General features: G+C 40.5%; 1 protein-coding gene across 1 annotated transcript in view; it reads right to left on the reverse strand.

The window, feature by feature from the left end:
- Positions 1–4,541: 4,541 nt before the first annotated feature.
- LOC308093594 (uncharacterized protein) overlaps positions 4,542–24,710 on the reverse strand; it is a gene marked incomplete at its 3' end in the record, with an annotated part of 21,749 nt that continues 1,580 nt past the window's right edge. The window contains exons 1-4 of the mRNA XM_080439926.1: positions 24,645–24,710; positions 17,631–18,291; positions 17,079–17,189; positions 4,542–6,231 (exon numbers count right to left, since the gene is read on the reverse strand). The exon at positions 24,645–24,710 is cut by the window's right edge and continues 1,580 nt beyond it. Of these exons, the coding sequence (XP_080296052.1) occupies positions 4,542–6,231; positions 17,079–17,189; positions 17,631–18,291; positions 24,645–24,710 (2,528 nt within the window). The remainder of the gene's footprint in view (positions 6,232–17,078; positions 17,190–17,630; positions 18,292–24,644) is intronic.

Below are 24,710 nucleotides of genomic sequence, written 5' to 3' on the forward strand. Positions count from 1 at the left end.
AAGCAGTTGTAAAGATCACTCTAATGACAGAATGACAGCAATGTGTCGAGTCGACGTGTGTCCCTGAGCAAGAATCTTAACCCTGAATTGCTCCCCGAGTGCCGCACAGTGGCTGCTCACTGCTCGTAATGATTATAGGATGGGTAAAATGCAGAGGACAAATTTCACGTAGGTGCAAATATACAGTGACAACAAATTAATTACATCTTTTATGCATCTTTACATTAAATAATCAGTTGTCACAGAACATCCACCTTTGACCCGGTATGAACATCTTTCCACTACAGAGAGCGTCACACAGGTCCTAATGTGGGAATGTCTGTCTGTCAGAAAAGTTAAAACTGACGTGTGTGTCGATAATTACTATTGCCACTAGGTGGCAATAACAGTCAACAACGTGTCCCATCAGTAATGCAGTACATATACATAGCTGTGAGGCAGCTGCACAGGGTGGGAAGGTGGGAGGAAACCATGAATGACTCCGGGGGCCCAGAGCTGGACCAGAGCCCTACTAGACTGTATAAAATACTCCCATCCTCGCACATTTACCTACTTGTTGGTTATTGTGGAAGATATTAAAGGTGCACTGTGTATTGCAATATTTTGCCGCTTTCACCAGAAAGAAAAACAACTTTACAGAAAAAAAATAAGTTCAAAGAGCTGTGTTTACAAAATAATAATAAATAAATACAATTAACTGGAAGGGGGGAAAAAGCAGTATCATTGAAAATACTCATACTTGGTACTCAAGTACTCATACTCAGTCATGAAAAAAGTGTTATCACTGCGGCCATAATTGTTTTGTGTCAGTTTAAGGCCAAAGATTTCTAGCAGCAATAACCAGAAACTGCATGCAATCTCTCTCTCTCTCTCTCTCTCTCTCTCTCTCTCTCTCTCTCTCTCTCTCTCTCTCTCACTCACTCTCTCACTCTACACACACACACACACACACACACACACACACACACACACACACACACACACACACACACACACACACACACACACACACACACACACACACACACACACACACACACACACACACACACACGGTTACATGCTCCGTTCTGCAGCCTGTCAGTGATCAAACTCCCTCCCCCTCCTCGGCCTCCTCCTAGTGGCATGTTCATGTGGCATCTTAAATGATTCAGTGGATTGTATGATGATATATATATGTATTTTAAGGAATGCCCTTGAAGGGCTCAATGTTATTTTCATACAATGACTCCGTATTTTAGGCTCTGCTTCTGGAGAGATGGTGCACTCAGTCAGATTCTGTGTCATGCTTGCACATAATCTGTAGTGTCACAGGAGCAGAGTCACACAGCCAAACAGAATGCAATAACATCATGCAATAAATGGTTAATCCTGATGAAAGTGTCTGACTGAAATGATCCCACACATGCATGTCGCTGGGTTATTTTTCATTTAGACATTTGATGTTCTTATGTACTTACAGTATGGCCTAGTACCCTAGAAATATACAGTAGCTGTTGACAAACTAAATCCAAGCTGTTGCATGGATCAATATCCTTAAATCACAACCAACTTCAAACATAACCCATTTAGACCTGTTAGACCTGTACGTTGTTAAGCCGGGAACGCCTCTGTGTTGTTTTTCAGAAACTAATTTTAGAATCGTCCTCAGGTCTACAGTAAATGTGAAACAAACTGTTTTGTGGAACAGTGTGCTGTCTTGTCCGAGGCAATGTGTTCAGAGAACTCTCCAAGGATACCGCTGCCTGCCTATAACCTGCCTTAAAACTGCTCTTTTTGAGTGGAAGAGAGTCATTAGATAGCCGAGGACCCGACACATGAACACACATCAGTAGGGAGTTTGGCATCAGCATAACTCATAGCTATTCTGGCAAAGAGCTGATGTTTTATCTGTTCAAGGTTTTATGGAGAACAGAACTGCAGGAACTTTGTGTGGGAGTTAAAGCTTAGCAACAGAGAGCTATTCAGCAGCACACTGGCAACACTGACTCCACAACCTTTGAGAAGTAGGCATTCTACAGTACTTCACCTTCCGTGGAACTCGCACATTTCCAAATCAACATTTTCATTTGTTGCTGCATGTACTTGTTGTTTGTCTTGTCTTATGTTAGATTACTATGTTCAATTTATTTTTCAGTTTATTTTATTTTAGGTGAGAACTTTGCATACGCCCTAAATGTATTTTTTTAATTGTTACCTTATGTGCTGTTTTTATTGTGTGAAAAATAAAATAAAAAAAATAAGTGTCCCTTGACAGAATTTCTGCCGTTTTAATGAATGATCTGAGACATTCATATTTAATCAGGGGACACAGTGGGGAAGGATAGTGAGAAACAGACCAGATCCGGACTTGTAGCCTAATGTTCGTCATTAGGTCTGTGCCTACTGTATATGCAGCTGGCTGCAAGCAGGACACAGCTGACTGGCACAGAGTTTTAAATTCAAGCTGTGTGACAGAAACCGTCTCCTATCTCCTCTGCCCAGCCCTGCTGTTTTAGTTCCTCTTCAGTGTTACCCACCCTGGTGGAGGGACCATGCAGGGTGGGTTGGGGGGATAGGGAGGGAGGTACACACTGGGCCAGAGGGACCAGGGTGGGTTGGGGGGGATAGGGAGGGAGGAACACACAGGGCCAGAGGGACCAGGGTGGGTTGGGGGGGATAGGGAGGGAGGTACACACTGGGCCAGAGGGACCAGGGTGGGTTGGGGGGATAAGGAGGGAGGTACACACAGGGCCAGAGGGACCAGGGTGGGTTGGGGGGGATAGGGAGGGAGGTACACACAGGGCCAGAGGGACCAGGGTGGGTTGGGGGGATAGGGAGGGAAGAACACACTGGGCCACAGTTCTGGGATCCGGTGAGAAAGTGTCACAGATCAGAACAGGAAGCTCCTCCTGTTTTTCTTTTCTTCTTTTTTTTAACTCCTATTATCTCTCTTTCTCTTTTTTTGCACCCGTACTCACTTTTCCCTCTCTTTTCACCCCCCCTCTCTCTCTCTCTCTCTCCCTCTCTCTCACTTTCTCATCTATCCTTCTCTTCCTCTAGATTTCTCTTCTCTCTCATTGTTTTCTGTTTCACACTCTTCATCTCGTCATCTCTCTCTCCGCCAGCATCTCTTTTGTCTTTCCCCTGTCCCTCTCTCTCGCTCACACTCATTTAGCATCATCACACATGAATCCAACCGAAACTCAAAACACACACAGACACCCACCCACGCACGCACACAGCTATAGGGCGGTTGTAATTTGTGTCAAATGCATTCATAGAATACAATAGAATAACAAAGAACTGTTCAGAAATCTGTTTGGGTTGTTCATCTTAAATGTCAGTTTATTCAGAAGTTTACTATACCCTCCACCACAAATCACATCAAATTGACTTATACTTAACACTACAGTGTCCCAGTACACTTTACAGAACGTACAGTAATACACAAACATTTATCCAACTACAGTATATGTATCATGTTGGTTATACTATTTATTAAATTCAATAGAATAGAATCATTCAAACTCAACCAGGTCAGTGAAGATGCACTTTTTGGCTCCTGGAGGGGTCTCGTATTGCAGTGGATCACATAGAAATACACAAAGACATTCAATCACACGGTAAATAGGTTGCAGAACAGATGTATCTTTACTTTAAGTATTCAGGATACATTGAAATACAGTGGTGATTGGTGAAAGCACAGTATAGACAGAACAAATGAACAAGCAGTCCCTCTTATCAGTCAAAAAGCCTGTGTCCCAATAAAAGGCCCTGTGCTCTCAATGTGCCTCTGCTTAAATATCTTCTGGCCACGACTTTACTCTTCCCACTGTCTCCCCACCAGGTATGACCTAATCCTCCACCCCACCCCATAAGGTACAGTCTCCCAACTAGGTATGACCTCCCCACCCTACCAAACTGTCAGCAAGGCATAATGACAGATTAATCAAAGTCCACCTTAATGACATGACTTTTATGTGAAAATATCTTGCTGCGGTGGAAGATTTACATCATTCTTCAACTCTCTCCGAACCTGGGTTCGGAGTCACAGGCCTCAGTTAGTTAGTCACAGGCCTCAGTTAGTCAGCCTTCCTTGTGGCCATGGGCATACACTTAAGACAACAACTACATCAGTCATTTGTAGGCTAATGATTATTATTATGTTTAAACATAAAATAAAAAAATCATTGAATGTTATAACATGGAATAGCAAACCCACAAAATAACAATTACTTCATAGCAATACACAATGGTAAAAAACAAAAACAAAATAAAGATCAGCCAATTCAAAAAAGCTCATTTCTCCCATAGAATACATCTTATGAATACAAAAACACTGGGAGATGATGACAGATCTTCTCAATAGACAAATAAAATAAACATATGATTCAAGTGACAGCTTAGGAACAACACTACTGGTTTCTAAAGTCAAATAAATCACTTGGTTGTTTTATGTACACCAACATAACAGTTCAATTTTTGAAGGCTGAAAATGTTGACCTTGAAAGAGAAACAAAATAGTGGAGTCATGTGAGACAAACACAAGTCTGATTGATCTACTTGAGGTCACACAACTCAGCAGTTTCTCCATCAGAAAGCCAAAACCCAGCATAGAGGGGCTGGGTGAATGTGGTCTGGACTCTGTGGAGGAGAGTCATGGTGTCAGAGACACTGTAGAAGGACAGAGTACCTGCACTGCGATCCAGGTACACTCCTACTCTGGAGGACACGTGACCTGGGATATAAGTACTAATGTCTTTGTGTCTGAACACGTAATGTCCATTACAACACTGTAAAGACCAAGATTTATCATTCCGTCCAAATCCACATTCCTTATGGGTCCCTGTCCTGCTGATATCTTTATATGAGACCGCATTATAAACACTGTTTCCACGCCACTCTACCTCCCAGTAACTGCGTCCAGTCAGACACTCTCTACTCAGAACCTGCCACCATACAGTGAATCTCTCTGGGTGATGAGGATATGATTGTTGTTGGTTCATCACTGTAACCTTTCTGTTCCCTTTAGAGAGAGACAGGGATTTTTCTGCTGTGTTTGGATCCAGTGTGATTGGAGATGAACATTTCAAGAACTCAGCTCTGGTTGTGGGTTCTGTTGGTGTTGACAGTAAAACATCCACTCTGTTCACTGACTCTGAGATCTTTGTCCCATCCTCTTCAAGAATGTCCTCTAGTTTGTCCCTCATCTTTGACACAGCCACAGTCACATCTTCAAAGTATCTCAGAGGATGGACATTGCTGTTGACTGGGTGTTTAGATTCACTGATCTTTGACAGGGAGGTGTAACTGTGTAGAAACTTGATGGGATCCTCTGTGTGTGAGATCTGGTCCAGCTCAACATGTCTCCTCCTAAGTTCATTAACATCCTGCTCCAGACGCTTCCTCAGTGCTTTAGCACGACTCACTACACGTTTCTGCTGGTCTCTGATCCGCTTACTCACCGAAAATCGTGTTCTTTCAAAGGTGGAGATGAGCTCAGTAATGTTGGTGTAACTGTTATTCACTGCTCTATCAGCAGATTGACCAATGAACTGCACCTCCTGGTGAAGCATCTTTATGTCTTCCTCTCTCTCCTGGATTCTCTGCTGGATGTTCTGCTGATTCGTATCAAGCTCTTTCTGTCTCTCAGTCCTTTCCACTTCAGCTGAGATGGTATCATGACCTTTGTGTTCTTCCATGCAGCACAGATAACAGATACACTGTTGATCAGTACGGCAGAAAACCTTCTTCACCTCGTCGTGAAGAGAGCAGATGTTCTCCTGAAGCTTGCTGGAGGCTTTGACCAGCTTGTGTTTCTTAAAGGCTGGAGATTGATAGTGAGGCTGGAGGTGAGCGTCACAGTAAGAGACGAGACACTGAAGACAATTCTTCACAGCTTTCATTTTTCTCCCAGTGCAGACATCACAGGCCACATCTTCAGGTCCAGCATAGTAGTGATCGGGAGGAACTGCTTGGAGCCTTGTCTTCTTCAGGCTCTCCACCACCTCAGCCAACATGGTGTTTTTCTTCAGATCAGGTCTTGGGATGAATGTCTCTCTGCACTGTGGACAGCTGTATCTCCCTCTTTGATCATCCTGATTCCAGTATCCCTCAATACACCTACTGCAGTAGTTGTGTCCACAGGGAACACTCACTGGATCCTTCAGTAGATCCAGACAGATAGAACAGCAGAACTGTTCCTGGTCCAGTTGAACTCCTTGTTCTGCCATTTTAAAAGCAGACTGTCTGACCCCAAATAAAACGGAGCTTACTTTGGTTACATTACCTTAGAGATCACATGACATGGGAGGTTGTGTGTCAGTGTGTCTCAGCCACGCAGTGGCTGAGACACAATGCACTTTGTCTTGACAATGCACTTTGTCTTGTAGAGGTTGTGTCTAGTTCACTGTTGAAATATGAGTCCGTATTTTCCTCTTCTGCTGAAATGATCAAATAAACCCTGATGAACATTTAAAGACAAAATGCAATGAAACATCCCCTCTTCTCTTTCATTGTCTCTGCCCCCTCTCCCAGCCCGCCTGCATGCTAAAAGTGAATACAATGTATTATGTTAGTTTCAATGTGTGACTATTTGAACCGTGACAGTTTCAGACACATTTTTCCATTCCAGTTTATTCAGAAGTCTACTACTCTACCTTAGATAATCAACCATCCACCACAAATCACATCTTCAATTCTGTCAGGACCACGATTGTAAAAATAGAACATTTTAATAGCATAACACAGTATTTAAAGTGCAAGACCCAGGTTTGGGTTGTGTAGTTACCTTGCCATGCCCTCATTTTCAATGTAGCCAAGATTGGTCACTTGTTTTGGTCTTTTTTTCTTGACCACAAATGTACATGTTATATAGACACATGTAGCATGTTATTTAGACAGATGCTAGGTTCATTGTTTACCTGGTAACCTAGTTTCTTTGAAGCACTACTACAGTACATTGTTCTCTCTGCACTCTACTTACTGCATGTGACCTTGAGGTTTGTTGACTACATTTCTAAAACATGCATAATGAGACCGACTCTATTTAGACCTGCAAGTATATACATCTTGGTGTCTCTTCCAAAAAAGGAAGGAAGGGTAGACCTAAATGGAAATATGAGCTCATGGTATTAAAGTGTATACCCCCCCCCCCCTCTTTCTTATGTATCTGTTTCTAACAACAGCAGCTAGTTCAGGAAGGTTTTTCAAAGTGGTCCATCACAGGAGAGGATGGATCACACATTTCCCTGCATGCTCCTCTGTGAGTATATCTATTATTATAGTAGGTCTATTGAAATGAAATGAAAAAATACAGCTGTACATAAAACAACGCAACTTTTGTTAAAGAAAAGAGTTTGAATACATTAACGGAATATATGTTGTTGATGTTTGTTTTTGCAGAATCTTCACCAATGTTTTTACTTTGCTGTAGATTTATCATTTCAACGATTGCTATTAACAATAACAACCAAATTAACCAAATGAACAAGTAACTGTAGCGATTTCATTATAGAGACGTGTCCACTCCAATATTATACAACAATGTATTTACATAATAGTTCATCATTTTGATACATTGAAGCTACCTATTTCTTTTTTGAATATCAGAATATTATGGCAAATTGTTTTTAAATACTTTATTCTACAACATCAACATGAAACTAACATCCATATGCAGTCTCAGATTGTAAGCTTATTGTTATTGTCATCATGCTTTATGAAAATTCGAAATAACTCAATATTGCTCTGTTTTGGTCAATCATCATACAGTAAGCTATTTAAATTAATAAAACATTAGCAGAATGGACAAATTATTGTTGTTTGTTCTTATTCAACTTGAGTCAACTGTAGCTCGTAGTGTTAGGAATAATTCAAATGCTGACATTTATTTTTAGCTTGCTATTGTCTCATTATAAATGTTTCAGTGCTGGGTAGCATCCTCTCCTATGGACACAGTCAAGGTGAATATTAATCTATTCTCTTTATTCACTCTGTCAAGATGATATTTATACCTGTCACATACTTCATCCTCTCAATTATGACATAAATTTCTGTCAGTTTACTATTACATATTAAGTCATGTTTTGTGGATCTATTCAAATTACTTGTTACTGTGATTTAGTGACAGACGTTTTGCAGCATTTGGTTTCATTCTACTTGTGTGTTTGTGTTCTATGCGTTTGTGTAGTGACACCACAAGCTGTTCTGACCCTGAAGCCCAACCAGATATTTAATGGAGAGTCTGGTACATTCATATGTGACATGAGATAGAGAGCCGACTGCCTGGTCGTATTACATAGATAGACAAATATGGCGTGGAGTTTGTCAGATACTCTGGTCAGAATTATCATGAATTTCAAGCAGTGCCAGACAACAGTGGCGAATACCAGTGTACTGGTGTTCTGAAAACGGATCGGCATGTTACGAAACAAAGTAATAAAGTCACTTTGAATGTGTCAGGTAAATATAATCTTACTTAGGCCTACTCATCACTGACATTAAAGTTTCATTGGCTTAAATTGGCAACCTGGTTTATTAAAGACCTGGAGAAATGGGGAGAGTGGTTACTGAACAAACACTCACTATAGCAATGATTACTATCACAATTTAGAGCTTTAACTTTTTTACAAAGAAACTTGGACCATATCTCGATCCGGCCCGCAATGTCCTCAAAGGAAAACAAATTTGAAGAAAATAATCATCAACATGTATACAATAATATTATCATTAAACCATTTGTTTGCACAGAAAACAGGATGATTATTTTTCGCTGACAGAGCATCCCCGACACACTAGGCATTAGTCCATGAGTACTATGATACACACTTACAACCTTATAATGTATGTTATATGATAGCTATAGAAGTGTGACTGTAAGTGTACATGTGTGTGTTCATGCATATATGGCTGTGTTGTCCTAACTTGTTATTTCTTGGTGCGATATCCTTTTTCTGAGATGTTTGTCAATTTTAGCAGTTGGCAGAAATGCTGAGGCTCAACAATCTTGTTTTATTTCTCTGTCACAAATAACAGCTAAACCAATGGCCACGTTGACATCAGACAGAACAAGTGTACTGACATCAAATAGTGTGACCCTCACCTGCACTGTGGGAGAAAGTACAGCTTCATGGACTCATTCTACTCATTCTACTGGCACAGAAACAACATCAACTCTGGACTATTGAAGGTGACAAATCAGTCCCTCCAGTGTCTCAGACAGTGGAAGATACTGGTGTCGAGGAGGGAGAGGAGACCCACCCCACCGTACTACACACATTACAGCAAATCCATTCATATCACTGTCTCTGGTGAGTTTTATACAAACTATACACTATAATCTGTTTGATTCTCATTAACCCATTACAAGACCTGAGGGCGATTCTACAAATGTCCTCTAAAATGGTTTTCTGAAAAAACTTTTGTTGCTATAGGCCTATCAGTGGTGCTCAAACTTTTTCATGTCAAGGACAGACAAAATTATATGTAAGTATATTTTTATACTTTTTCAAACAGCAGAGTTTTCTCGATTTTTCAAACATAGCAGATCTACAAGCTCATACTATGAGTTTGTATATCTGCTAATGTGCTATATATATAAAAATATGTCCTGTATGGCTTTAGAGAGAGAGAAGAGAGAGAGAGAGAGAGAGAGAGAGAGAGAGAGAGAGAGAGAGAGAGAGAGAGAGAGAGAGAGAGAGAGAGACATGCCTAAAGAGCCTTTTACTCTGAACGCAGCAATAGCAAGGCTGCACTCTCTCCAAATGCCACACTGAAAGCTGACCAAACAGACATACCTGTAGGGGGCAGTGTTCCACTGACCTGCTCTGTGGAGGGGTCATCTGAATGGAAATACTACTGGTACCAACATAACACACACTCACTGATCATGCACAATGGTGATCAATACTCTACTGGACCGATCAGGGTGTCAGTAGGTGGAATCTACTGGTGCAGAAGAGGGAGAGGAGACCCAGTTTACTACACTGAATAGGCCTACAGTGATGCAGTCATCATGCACACAATTGGTGAGTAATTGAATGATTCATTAATTCATTATTATATAAAATATAAAATATCATTATATAAATTAGATATTATATGTGTACAGTACATCTAAGTGTATTTATAAGGTACAAAGTTATATAGATGGCTACTCCCATTTGGTTGTAGGAGACAAGGCTGTCACCACACTAGTTGACACGCATTTGGCACTGAGTTCCCCACATGTAGTGGGTCTGATTGTAGGACTTCTTGTTGTGATATTAATGACCATCCCTCTGGTCCTGCTGTGTCGATACAGAACATCTAAAGGTAAGTACTACTACGGGAGACGGATTACATCTAGCTTACAATAACTGAGCTACTCTCCATAAATCATAGTGTCATGGCATAACAATTTAATGGTTCAAATATTTATGATACAACTTATTGTTTTTAATATACAGATCCATGTTGTGTCAGGTACGTACAGTAATTACCTATCTATTCATCAGCTGTAGATTCCATCTTGTTTTACACCTCATTTTGGTTAAATATGTACACGTGTATTTGAATTACAGACCGGTTCAGTCTCAGGGAACTAATCAGGGCTCAGCTGCAAACCAGATGACCAATCAAAGTGGGGCTCCTGATGATGTGTACTGCCCACTGCAGTATGGTCAGTCTATGAACCAATCTTGTTCTGTCAAGTTCTTCCAACAAGAACAAGCTGGTTCTAATTTGAATCTAAATGAATTTAGAACTTAAAATTAAGAATAAATCTTCATTCATTAACAAACAATGAATGGTCTTTTTGGAAGAACATTTAAAGTCAGTTCATATTGTGTCCCCCCCCCCCCCCCCCCTAATTAGCAGAATTGTTGACTAAATTGAAACCATGTGTAAAATAACAAAAACTAGAAAAAGTGCTCCTCGGAGCACAGGTCTCCGCCAGGTCAGGTAGGTTATTGTGGCCTCCTGGTGGCGCTATAATAGGCCAATGTTTAAAGGGTACCATTTGTTTTTAGACCTTGCACGGCAATCGGACACTGCATTCATGGTTTGAGGCATTTTGTGCATTTTTTTTTGCTAAATTAGACCTGCTGGTGGCGCTATAACAGGTCAATGTTAAAAGGGTGGCATTTGTTCCTCAACATAGAGTGAATGTGCGTGCAAAGTTTGACCGCAATCGGACGGTGCGTTCATGATTTGCGGAATTTTGTTCAAAACAAGCCACTACTGCAAACTTTAGATGTCAATCTTAGCCAATGAGGATGGCATATGAAAAATCAAACACATCTTGATCACATGACTATGGAGATCATGTGTACCGATTTGCGTGAAATTTGGATAAAATCGGAAGGAGTAATATAAAGAAATGTGTTTTACATAAGTTGGCCTCCTGGTGGCGCTATAAAAGGCAGATGGGAAAAATGCAGGCCAAAGGTTTTTCCTTGACCTCTAGGGAGTGCGCATACAAAGTTTTACACAGATCGGTGCAGTTATAGGTAAAAACATGAATCGGCCTGTTATAGCGCCACCATGAGGCTGATTTGAAAATGTTCAAGTGGCATTTCTTCCTCGGCATAGTGGAAATATGCGTGCAAAATTTCACCGAAATTGCATGCTGTGTTCATGATTTGAGGCATTTTGTTGAAAATGGAGCACTCCTGCAAACTTTGGAAGCCATTTTTAGCCAATCAGGATGGAATATGAAAAATCGTTTTGTTTAATGACTATAGAGATACTGTGTACCGATTTGCGAGATTTTTGGACAAAATCTGTAGGAGTACTGTCAAAAAATATGTTTTGCACAAATCGGCCTCCTGGTGGCGCTATAAAAGGCCCATGTGAAAAATTTGGGGCAGAAGTTCGGAATTGGCATCAAGGGAGTGTGTGTGCAGAGTTTCGCTGCGATCAAGCCAACGGTGGCGGAGATTAGCTGGTGACAGACGGACACACGGACGGACGGACGGACACACGGACGGACGGACGGAGGGTAAAACATACTCTCTCGCCATGCCTTTCGGCCAGGCGGAGACAATAATCACCACATTTATTCTCATTTGTTACCTTTAGGCAACACAAGTGTCTATGGCATAATCACTTTGATGACTAGGAAAATGGTAAACGTATATACATTTTCAATATCCAATTACTTATTGTGGAATATTAATGGTAGGAGTGTCATTTATTTCAGGTTCAGATGTGTGTGTGTGTGTGTGTGTGTGTGGGGGGGGGGGTCTGGCCCTCTGTCAACCCCTCTGTTCACAGTTTTGTTTCTAATGTGTGTCAGTGTCACCAGCTCAGGTCTCAGCCACAGACCAGAGGACCAATCAAAGTGGGGCTCCTGATGATGTACTGCCCACTGCAGTCAGTCTTTAAACCAATCACTTCTGACAAGTTCTTCTAACAATGATGTGTAATTTGAGGCTACAGTACATTAATTCAGTGAAATGAATGAAAACTCTACATTTATTAAACAGTTAATGTACTTTTTGTAAGTGCATTTTATGTGTGTCAGTTTGTATTGTACCCCCCAACACAAACACACACACACACACACACACACACACACACGCACACACACGCGATGGAAATGGTACAGTATACACTTTTCAAAGATTCAATTTAATGATTTTTATCAAGTTTCATTTGGTGTAGTCACTGTAGTAGTCCCACCATTTGTTGTCTCCGCCAGGCCGTAAGGCATGGCGAGAGAGTATGTTTTACCCCCTGTCCGTCCGTCCGTCCGTGTGTGTGTCCGTGTGTGTGTGTGTCCGTCTGTCACCAGCTAATCTCCGGCACCGTTGGCCCGGTCGCTCCCAAACTGTGCACACACACTCCCTGGATGCCAATTCAGAACCTCTGCCCCTAAATTTTCACATGGGCCTGTTATAGCGCCACCAGGAGGCTGCTTTTTGAAAAACACATTTATTTACTGTACTCCTACAGATTTGGTCCAAACGTCACGCGAATCGGTACACAGTATCTCTATAGTCATTAAACGAAATGGGTCTTTCAGATCGGTCGTTTCATATTCCATTCTGATTGGCTAAGAATGGCTTCCAAAGTTTGCAGGTGTGCTCCATTTTGAACAAAATGCCTCAAATCATGAGCACAGCGTGCAATTTCCATGAAATTTTGCACGTATATTCCCACTAGGCTGAGGAAGAAATGCCACTCGCATTTTTTCAAAACAGCCTCATGGTGGCGCTATAATAGGCTGATTCGTGTTTTTAACTATAACTGCACCGATCTGTGTAAAACTTTGTATGCGCACTCCCTACAGGCCAAGGAAAAACCTTTGCCCTGCATTTTTCACATCTGCCTTTTATAGCGCCACCAGGAGGCCGACTTATATAAAACAATTTTTTAAATATTACTCCTTCAGATTTTATCCAAATTTCACGCAAATCAGAAGACATGATCTCTATAGTCATGTGATCAAGTCGGATCTGTTAGATTTTTCATATTCCATCCTGATTGACTAAGATTGACATCTAAAGTTTGCAGGAGTGGCCCGTTTTGAACAAAATGCTGCAAATCATGTACCAGCGTCCGATTGCGGTGAAACTTTGCACGCACATTCACACTATGTTGAGGAACAAATGCTACCCTTTTAACATTTGCCTGTTATAGCGCCACCAGCAGGTCTAATTTAGCAAAACATTTTTTTTAGCAAAATGCCTCAAATCATGAATGCAGTGTCCGATTGCCGTGCAAGGCCTAAGAAGAAATGGCACCCTTTTCACATTGGCCTATTATAGCGCCAACAGGAGGCCACAATAACCTACCTGACCTGGCGGAGACCTGTGCTCCGAGGAGCACTTTTTCTAGTTAGAATTGTTTTAGCGCCCCCTTCTGGGCACAGTAAATTCCTACTCAGTCCAGAGTACAGTTTTGTTTATAGTGTTAGTGTCACAAGTTCATTCACAGCCTTTCTCATGAAGGATAGACTGTCTTTATGTTTTTAGCGTTAGGAAACAGATAGGGTCATTTCTCGCATCACTTTACGCCATTGATTGCTTCTGGTCTAGACTAAATAGTAAATTAAATAGCAGACTACACATATTACACTGCATATTCAATAACAGTGTAGCCTACTGTTTTAAATATTTACTGTAACTTTGTTTCAGATCCTTAGAGACGTGTAGGACAAGCCAACATGACAGTACATCTGCAGTGGTTGGAGGTGGTCTCCCTACTCTTCCATTGTTGTGACATTTAGACCCTGGTGTCGGGTAGGACACCTACTGGTTACATACACCTGCTTATTTGAAGCAGAGTGTGTGCTGGATCTTTAGTTTAGACATTGTTGCAATTGCTTCTCTCCTTCGGGAGAGGCATGACTTACCGATTGTGTCTTTAAATTGTGTAGTAGGCCTATAGAATATATTAATTTAGATGACAACTGTGGTTTTAAATACATTATTTTAAATGTAAAACTTTCTATATTTACTGATTTTATACAGACTTTTATACAGTTTTATTAAATACTTTTTAATTAAATGTTTGTTTAAAATATCTAGATATTAAACTCTTAATGTTTTTGACATAATTTTAACCTGCTGACTGAAATCTTCATTCATGTATAACAAATGATCCCATGCTTTTGCTCATTCTAGTGTTAGTATAAGTTAGTATAAGCGTTTTTCAAAGTATGTCAAGTAAATAAATGACCACAGTACATCTTTATTTGTCTTTTTAGAATAAATGTTGCTTCAGTTTGGTCAAGTACATCAGATCTGCTTGTATTCACATTTCAATTAAAACAAGTTTGTTCTCATATTATGTTGTGCAAACTCCCTCCACTGCTCTTATGCCACCCAAGAACACTGTCATGCATTTTAAATCGTTTTGACAGTCTACAGTATACCACACAACAACATGTTTCACATTTTACTTTATTGCTATCATTTTAACTCCCAGCTTCCTCATGGCACCTTCTAGTGACGCCTCTAGTTACACCTCCCTCTCAAAGATCAGTGAATCTACACACCCAGTCAACAGCAATGTCCAGCACTTTGAAGACATAACTGTGGCTGTGTCAAAGATGAGGGACAAACATCTCAGAGACAGTGAATAGAGTGGATGTTTTGCTGTCAAAACTACCAAAACCCAAGACCAGAGCTGAGTTTTTACAATATTCATGTCAAATCACACTGGGTCCAAACACAGCACATCAACGCCATTTTAAACAGCGATAATCATTCCTCCTTACATAAATAAATGTAATCTGTACATTGTAAGGTTTGGTGATCGTCTACATACATGTTCCCGATGGGATCGCTCACTACAGTATGTTTACATGCAAAACACAAACAGCAATAACTCAACAATATCCAGATTATATATCTGGAAAATATCAAATTATTTCTGGCTTTGCAAGGATTTTGTCCAATTACACGTATGAACTTAAATGATCAACAAAATGTTCATCTCTCTCTCTCTCTTTTGTTTATTACTATACAGGTCTATTTTACATGACAGTGCCCCTGTCCACTGTAGTGACAGCTGTAAAGAAAGTAAGACAGAAGGTTCAAGTAAAATCATAAAAGAATAATTCAAACACAAACTTAAACATTTATTCAACAAATAGTATTTATCATGTTGGTTACTATTTATTACATTAATTTGAATGGAATTTAATACTAACAGTTCTGTGAATTCAAAGTACAGATAAATGAATTCAGGCAGCTTACTGACCATACTCCATTATGCTTAGTTCTGCACTACAAAGCTATAAAGTAGTAACTGGTTAATTAATTACTAACTGACTAATGATTGATAAATTAATGATTGAATGCCTACACAACAAAATGCATAAGGTTATTGTAATACAAAGGATATTGTCCTGTCATAGTTGATATCCTATCCTGCAAATAGTGTCAGTGGTACAGAAAGTGGTTCCTGCTCTTTTTTTTTTTTTTTTAACTTAAAATTTTTATCCCACGATTTTGTAACCCCATTTTTTACACCCAGTGCCAATTGTCTATGTAATCCTGGGCACTACCTTCCCTCTGCCAACCTAGGGAGGCCAGGGCCGAGCTCATGCCTCCTTCAATGCATGAGAGCCAACTGACCTTCTTGTCACGTGACAGGGGGGAGTTTCCCTGGTTGGACGTAGCGCGTGGAAGGAACACGTTATTCCAACCAGTTCCTTTCCCCTCCATCAGGCGCCCCGGCTGGCCAGGGGGAGGCAGTATAGTGACCAGGATTACTGCATGTTTTTTGTGAGGGTACCTACCCTAGGAGACACGGGGAGAACACGCAAACTCCACACAGAAAGGCCCTTTCGTCAACCCCACCTAGGGTATGGGCACTGATGACGCGGAGGAGAGAACACGCCCCCAGCGCAGTGGTTCCTGCTCTTTAACTTCTGATGGCAGAGCACAAACATGATTGTAATACATTCACGTTCATTATGAGTTATGGTTACATGTTTAACATGGTGTGAAATGTATAGTTATGATAGAGCAATAAGTGGGAGATTTCATGACATACAGTACAGTACTAGTATCAGTGTACTACCAATGTAATCTTCTTTGATACATCGCTGTTATAACAATGATTATATTTACACAATCAGATAAAGTGTATTGTAAGGCTCTTGTCCAAAATGCAATATGTAATTCAATATGTTTTGCACTCAGGAAAAAAAGCCTAATCTTTCTTTTGAATTATTATACAGGCCAATTTTACTCCCAGTCCACTTGACACTGAGCACAATAAAGAACATAAGACAGAAGGTTAAAGTACAGCCATAAAATAATAATAATAAAACACAAACATTTATTCAACTACTATTTATAATTTTCGTCACTTTTTCATTACATTATGTTTAATATAATCATTTAATTCCAACATGTCTGTGAATTAATTTGCTATGTTTATTCACATACTTATCAATATCATTAAATGTTATTTCATATGGAATATCAAACCCACATAACAATGACACAAGTTCCCCCAAATTCCTCCATGAGATAAAGTGTAGGCCTACTGTATGAATGAAAGATAACAAAATAGTAAAACAGATTTTAACAAATTATACAATATATTTTCTATAGACAAAAAAACATGATTTGAGAGACAAACAAAGTCAGATCTACTTGAGGTCACACAACTCAGCAGTGCTTTCAGCAGCAGTCCAAAATCCAGCATAGAGGGGCTGGGTGAAGGTGCCCTTGAACATGCCGATGCGAGTCATGGTGTCAGAGACGCTGTAGAAGGACAGAGTACCTGCACTGTGATCCAGGTACACTCCTACTCTGGAGGACACAGGACCTGTGAATTTAATTACTTTACCCTTACATCTGTAGTAATAACCTCCAGCCTGACACTGTAAAGAAGAAGATTGATCATTCATTCCAAATCCACTTTCCTTAGGGGTCCCTGTTCTGCTATAATCATTATATGCGACTGCTATATCAACCTTGTTTCCACTCCACTCTACCTCCCAGTAACAGCGTCCAGTCAGACCTTGTACACTAAGAACCTGATAGCAGTTAGTGAATCTCTCTGGGCATTGGTTGTTCATCCTTGTTACTCTTCTGTTTCCTTTAGACAGAGACAGGCGTTCATGTGCTGTGTTTGGATCCAGTGTGATTGGACATGAATATTGTAAGAACTCAGCTCTGGTATTGGGTTCTGGTGTTGTTGACAGTAAAGCATCCACTGTATTCACTGTCTCTGCGACGTTTGTCCCTTCCTCTTTTAGAATCTCCTCTAGTTTGTCCCTCATCTTTGACACGGACACAGTCACATCTTCAAGGTGACAGACACTGCTGATAACTGGGTGTGTAGATTCACTGATCTTTGAGAGGGAGGTGTAATTCTGTAGAAAATGGATGTGATCCTCTGTGTGTGAGATTTGCTCCAGCTCAGCATGTCTTCTACTCAGTTCAGTAACCTTCTGCTCCACACACTTCCTCTGTTCTTCAACACGACTCACCTCATGTTTCTCCTGGTCTCTGATCAGCTCCTTCACCTCAGATTGTTTTCTCTCAATGGAAGAGATGAGCTCAGTAAAGATGGTGTCACTGTCCTCCACTGCTCTATCAGCACATTGATTGATGGACTCCACCTCCTGGTCAAGCACCTTCACGTCTTTCTCTCTCTCCTGGATTCTCTGCTGAATGTTGTGCTGATTCTTATCAAGTTGTTTTTGTCTCTCAGTTCTTTCTACTGCAGCTGAAATGGTATCGTGGCCTTTGTGTTCTTCCATGCAGCACAGATAACAGATACACTGCTGATCAGTACGGCAGAAAATCTTCTTCACCTCGTCGTGAAGAGAGCAGATGTTCTCCAGAAGCTTGTTGGAGGCTTTGACCAGCTTGTGTTTCTTAAAGGCAGGAAATTGATAGTGAGGCTGGAGGTGAGTGTCACAGTAAGAGACCAGACACTGAAGACAAGACTTCACAGCTTTCAGTTTTCTCCCAGTGCAGAAATCACAGGCCACATCTCCAGGTCCAGCAAAGCAGAGATCAGGAGGAACAGCTATGAGTCTTGTCTTCTTCAGGCTCTCCACCACCTCAGCCAATATGTTGTTTTTCTTCAGATCAGGTCTTGGGTTAAAGGTTTCCCTGCACTGTGGACAGCTGTAGAGTCCCTTCTGGTCGTCCTGATCCCATGCGTGTGTGTGTGTGTGTGTTTATAGAAGGAGTGTATTTACAGTGGTTGGAATTCATTGGTTGGAAATATATTCATCCCATTGAAATATGAGTCGGTATTTTTCTTATTGCGTTGAAATGATCAAATAAACCTCAATTAAAACCCTGATCAATATTTAATTTACAACTGACTGTCTGACAGACTGAGAAACAGACTGAATGCAGTATAGTTTCATTTACTCAGAAATCACATGAAATGGAAGGTTCTTCCTGGCTGTGTGTGTGTGTGTGTGTGTGTGTGTGTGTGTGTGTGTGTGTGTGTGTGTGTGTGTGTGTGTGTGTGTGTGTGTGTGTGTGTGTGTGTGTGTGTGTGGTAGGAGGAGAAATATGAGTCAGTAAGTTTCCTCTTGCTTTGAATTCATCAAATAAACAATTAAAACCCTAAAACCTTCTCTCTCTGTCTGGCCCCTCAGCCCTCACTCCATGCTAAAAGTGATTAAAATGTATTTTGATATGGTTTTAATTGCTACTACTGTGAAAGTTTCAGAGGTATATTTAATTTTCTGTTTATTCACAAGTCTCCAAGAGTAGGCTACCGACATCTGACGCAATTGACCCATCCTACCTGGGTCACTCCCCCCCCCCCCCAGGCACCCAGTGGTGTAAAGTAATTAAGTACATTTAAGTAGCCTACTATACTTAAAAACAATTTTTAGGTATTTTTACTTTATCTACACTACATCTAAGAGGCAAGTATACTTTTACTCTACTACAATTATTTGAAAACTTTAGATAGTTAGTAGATTTTGATTATTATTACAAAACATTACCCACTTCATATTTCGGCCATTTGAAAATAGCAGATGTACGAGCTCACAATGCATCTTGATGTGACACATATATATAGATCTGCTATTTTCAAAAGATTTTAATACATTTGAAAACTTGTGAAATGGTCCTGGGACATTCTGCATAATGGTTTACATGGTTTTACATTTTGATACCAATACTTTTGTACTTTTATTCAAGTAAATCCTGAATTCCGGACTTTTACTTGAGTAGGCTTATATACATTGCAGTATTGATATTTTTACTTAAGTAAAAGATTACTTTCATGAAGAGTATAGGCTACTTTTTCCCACCACTCCCCCCATTCAGAATTCCCATGTATCGCGTCATAGGAACTCAACTGTGTTACTGTTGAGTTTTCATATCCATACGGTTTGACTCGTATGGATAGGCTATGAGGGATCAACTAACGGCGAGAAAACTAATATTAAATTAATATTTCCGCCAGAAACAGATATGTCATATGAGTGACTGGCTATCATAAACGATACAGAGCCACCTTCGTGACAATACCGCCGGGACAGTTTGTTTATTTTTGGACCACAACTCTTATATGAGACGATTCTATAAGATGACCATGGAGTTATAATATAAATATCTAGAGAGCGAACGGCCTCGCCCCGCCCCCACCAGTTCATTTCAAGGAAAGTTGCTCACAAGCGCATGAAGCACCCTCTATGGAAGCACCCGAAAGTACCTCTACTTTTTTGGCTCAATTTTGGAGTCAATAGAGCAGGCGCACTAGCGTTTCAGACGACATAGAAGCATGCGCAGGGGGGGGGGGGCGAAAAATGCACCCATGAAAAGAAATTAGCTGGTGCATAACAACAGCTAATCTCCCTGGGGTCCACAAATAACATAAAACATATGACATTCGACAGTACATTACAGGACAATGATACAAATAGTGTACAGCGTCAATTTTCCTTCAAACAGTGACTTTCATATCAACCATCACATAGGCTACAGCTTATTTTCTGATTCCCCAAGTGCTTGTCAGGTTGGGGGGTTCCCAGTTATTATGATTATTTTGGGGGGTCACAGCCTGAAAAGGTTGAGAACCACTGTCCACCTTTGACCTCATGAATATCTTTACACAGCAGAGAGGAGCGTCACACAGGTCCCAATGTACTATCCACCCTTTTCTACAACTACAAGAGACACCCAAAGACCCCTTTGAGATCATAAAAGTTAAACTGCTGGTGTTAGTGATTAGTATTTCCACTAGGTGGCAGTAAGAGTCAGTCTAACAGTGTGTCACATCCATAGAGTTAGGTCACATCTGATTCGAACTAGCCTGGGACCAGACGAATCTGCCAGTGCAAAAAAAAATTGCCCGTCGCGAGGCTACATTAGAACATAGGCAGCTGAACAGGGTGGGAGGGGGAGGAAACCCTGAATGAGTCAAGAGGCCCAGAGCTGGACAGGATCCCTTCGCTACTAGGCTGAAATACTCCCATCTACACACATTTACCTACTTTTATTTCTCTCTTTGTGTCTAAAATGTTGGTTAATTTAGACACTTCAGCTCAGGAATAACCAATACCATATGCATTTATTAACCATTTACCATGTATTGCATATTTAACCATTTACTGCAATATTAAACATGGAGACTAAATGACTAAACGTTTTTTTTATCATTATATTTAATTTATGATGATCACCATACCCTGTGCCAATGTTGGCACCCTTGCCTAAGGTTGCCTACCCCTGGATTAGTGTAATAAACTGCAATAAGACATAATTATTGTAAGTCAAACCAGTTGTTTTAAATAAAGGTCCACGTGTGGCTGTGATTCTTTCAGTTTAAACGTGAAATAAGTGCAGTGGAATAACTAGCACTTCACTAGATCTGAAGGAGAATTATGGGAGATAAAGCCAAAGCATAAGGAAGTGCAAGTGGTAATTATATTGGAGCGAGATCAAGTAATATGGAGAATGGCATGGGGGAGAAGTCACTGGTTGGCTGTGGATCACAGGTGGACAGTGCCTGCCAACTTTGCCAAACCCCCTACAGGTGGACAGGACAAAAAGTCACTGATTTGTAAACAATGTAAGAAAAACTACTGCATAACGTGCTTAAAGAAGGATGAAGTGGAGTATGTGATCCTGCAGAAAAAAGGCATAATGTGGTTTTGTCCATATTGTGATGAAAGCGTGTAAAAGAGCATTGTGGTGGAACACATGATTGAAGAGAAATGCCAACTAATTAGCCTACTCAATTACTCGAAGAGCGGCTGCACGAGTTGGAGTCGAAGTTGGAGAAAAAGTGTGATGAACGGAGAGTTGTTGAAATCATTCAAGAGCGACTGAAGGAGAGGAAAAGGCCACTCCAAGCTGGGCTGATATTGTGAAAGATGCCGCCCTGAAGGAAAAATCACTTGCCTTTAACAGTGTCCTGACTGAACTAGAAAAACGTAAATCAAGGGAAAGAAATATCGTAGACGTAGTGTTTGGAATAAAGGAGCAAAGCCTGGACAGCAGAGAAGAGCGACACCAAAAGATTTGGAAAGTGTATGGGACGTATTAAAAACTTGCAACGTCTGTAGGAATGCTGACTCATTTGCGAGAGTGACCCGGCTCGTTAAATACAACAGCGGAGGCTCGGAGGATCCAGCAAGATCGGGGAGACCCGTTCTGGTTACATTGCAGAACAACACAACTAAAGACCAACTTGTTCAGGAAGATCTCTGCGTCAAATGGACAAATATAAAAACTTAAGAATTGCAAATGACCTTACAAGGACTGAGAGAGAGAAAGAGAGGGAGCTGTATGAAGAGGCAAAGAAAAAGCAGCAAAAATCGTCTGGGGAATTCACCTTCAAAGTCCGGGGTCCCCCCTGTAGGAGATTGGTGAGAATCCCCAAGACACATTGACTTGATCATGAACATGAACTTGCACCCCACACACATCAGGACAGTAAATTTCCCCCCATAGAAACTAGCCTATCCTGGGTTTATACAAATGCGGACCAACTCCATAACAAAATGCATACATTTACTGCTTGTTTGAAAGTGCTCTCCCTTATTCATATTATTGGTATTACTGAAGTTAAATAAAAAAATCACAGAATGAACCGAGTGGATTTTAATTTGGATGACGTAGACGGCTATAATATATTGTCCAAGAATATTTGACAATGACGTAGGTAGAGGATTATTGCTTTATATTCATCGGTCATTAGAAGTCAAGGGAGTTGCATTAGTGATATAGTTCCAACTTCCAAGAGAATAATTTTGTGGAGATAAAATGTAACAACAAAGAGTCTTTGATTGTGGGTTTAAATAGGTCACCGTCCGTGGTACAGAGAATAATAACGAAAATCTGTTGGTTTTAATGGAGGAAGTGTCATTTAGACGTATTTACATGAATTCATTATGGGATTTTGATTTGCCAAATATAGACTGGAATTTACTTGATTGCGAACGCGGGAGGAGGCGCGGCAAAGCCGCGCCTCCGACCAAGTGGAGCTTACTATGTAACCCTGCTTGGGTTGTGTCTCTGTGTCTCTGTGTCTCCGTGTGCACTGCCTGTGTGCACTGCCTGTGTGCAGCTCCTCTGAGATAAGTAAATGTCCAATTTAGACGTACCATACATCAAATGAAAGGTCTTTGAAAACTGAACACACCTGTCAAGGTTGCGTTTAAGCCCGCCCCTTCCCCCGGAAGCCACGCCCCGGAGAAGGCTCCTAAAAACTCCCCATTGAAACCCCATGTTAAATGAAAAGTGCCCGAATCGCTCCCAAACTTTTTCTACCCCCCCTAAGTGGGGGTCTACGAACAAATACATCGGGCTCGGATTTTGGCTCCGCCCCCCGGAAGTGGGTGAAACAGGCACTTCAAACACTTTGTTGAATTGTTCAAAAACATTCCAAGTTCTTTTTTTGTGAATTTGTATTTTTCTAAGATGCTCCTTTTAACGCAGATTTAAAAAAAAAAAAAAAAAAAAAAAATTATTGGTTCCTTTTTTTTAAATATTTTTTTTCATTCTTTTTTTTCTTTTTTTGCGTTCGCTTACCGCGTTCGCGCGTCTTACTTGTGCAGTAGAGCTATAGCTATGGTTAGTTAATGGACCGATACATTGATTCATGATCGATCGATTCATGATTGAATGCCTATGTTATTGTAATATTCAGGCTATTGTTCTGTCCTCATTTGATGTCCTATCCTGAAAATAGTGTCAGTGGTACAGGACTGGACAGTATATAATGTAGTAATAATCATACACCAGACCGATACCGCTGCCCTGTAAGTCAAAGAACAGCAAATACCTGAGATACGTATATCTGACAGTTCTTTACAATTTGTGTGTCCTACTTCACTGGCAAATATGTTGTTGGAAGTAGATAGTAGATTGTGCGTGTGTGTGTGTGTGTGTGTGTGTGTGTGTGTGCGTGTGTGCGTGCGTGCGTGCGTGTGTGCGTCCTTTGAGAAACTGATAAAACAGGATCATCTCGTAGGCTGGACACAAATACTCATGCAAAGATATTTGTTGACTTTGTATAGTGAGTGTGTGTCCTTTCAGGTAGAAGGTGTGACCTGGGAGTTGCACGAATGTTTTGCCTACAATCAAATTCTTGTTCATGACCACCAAAAGAGCCCTAGGGCCCCGAGAATGGTAAATCCACACATTCAGATAAAGTATATTGTAAGGCTCTTGTCCAAAATGCAATATGAAATTCACTATGTCACGCACTCAGGAAAGGGTTAACCTAGCTTTTTTTATTATACAGTATTTTACACTTGCAGTCTCCCAGTCCACTTGACACTGCATGCAATAAAGAACACAAGACAGCAGGTTCAAGTACAGCCATAAAAGAATAATAATAAAACACAAACATTTATTCAACTAATAGTATTTATTATGTTGGTCACTTTTTATATTACATTAAATGTAATAGAATTATTTAATTCCATGAAGCCTGTGAATTAATTTGCAATGTTTTTCACATAAAAAAAAATGGAATGTTATTTCACATGGAAAATAAAAACTACAAAACAATGATATAAGGAAATGGAAAATATCTCAAATTTTCCAAGGGAAAGAAATATCGTAGTGTTTGTAATACATTTCCCCAGAAAATAAATTGTACTGTATGAATGCAAGCGAAACAAATAGTAAAACAGAGAAATGATACATTATATTTTCAATAGACAAATAAAATAAACATAATTGGAGTGACAAATCTTTCAGTCATGAGTCAGATGAGCTCACACAACTCAGCAGTGCTATCATCAGCAGGCCAAAATCCAGCATAGAGGGGCTGGGTGAATGTGGCAC

This window comes from Gymnoscopelus braueri, assembly GCF_963280865.1.
Source record: "Gymnoscopelus braueri genome assembly, chromosome: 10".
Lineage (NCBI taxonomy): Eukaryota > Metazoa > Chordata > Actinopteri > Myctophiformes > Myctophidae > Gymnoscopelus > Gymnoscopelus braueri.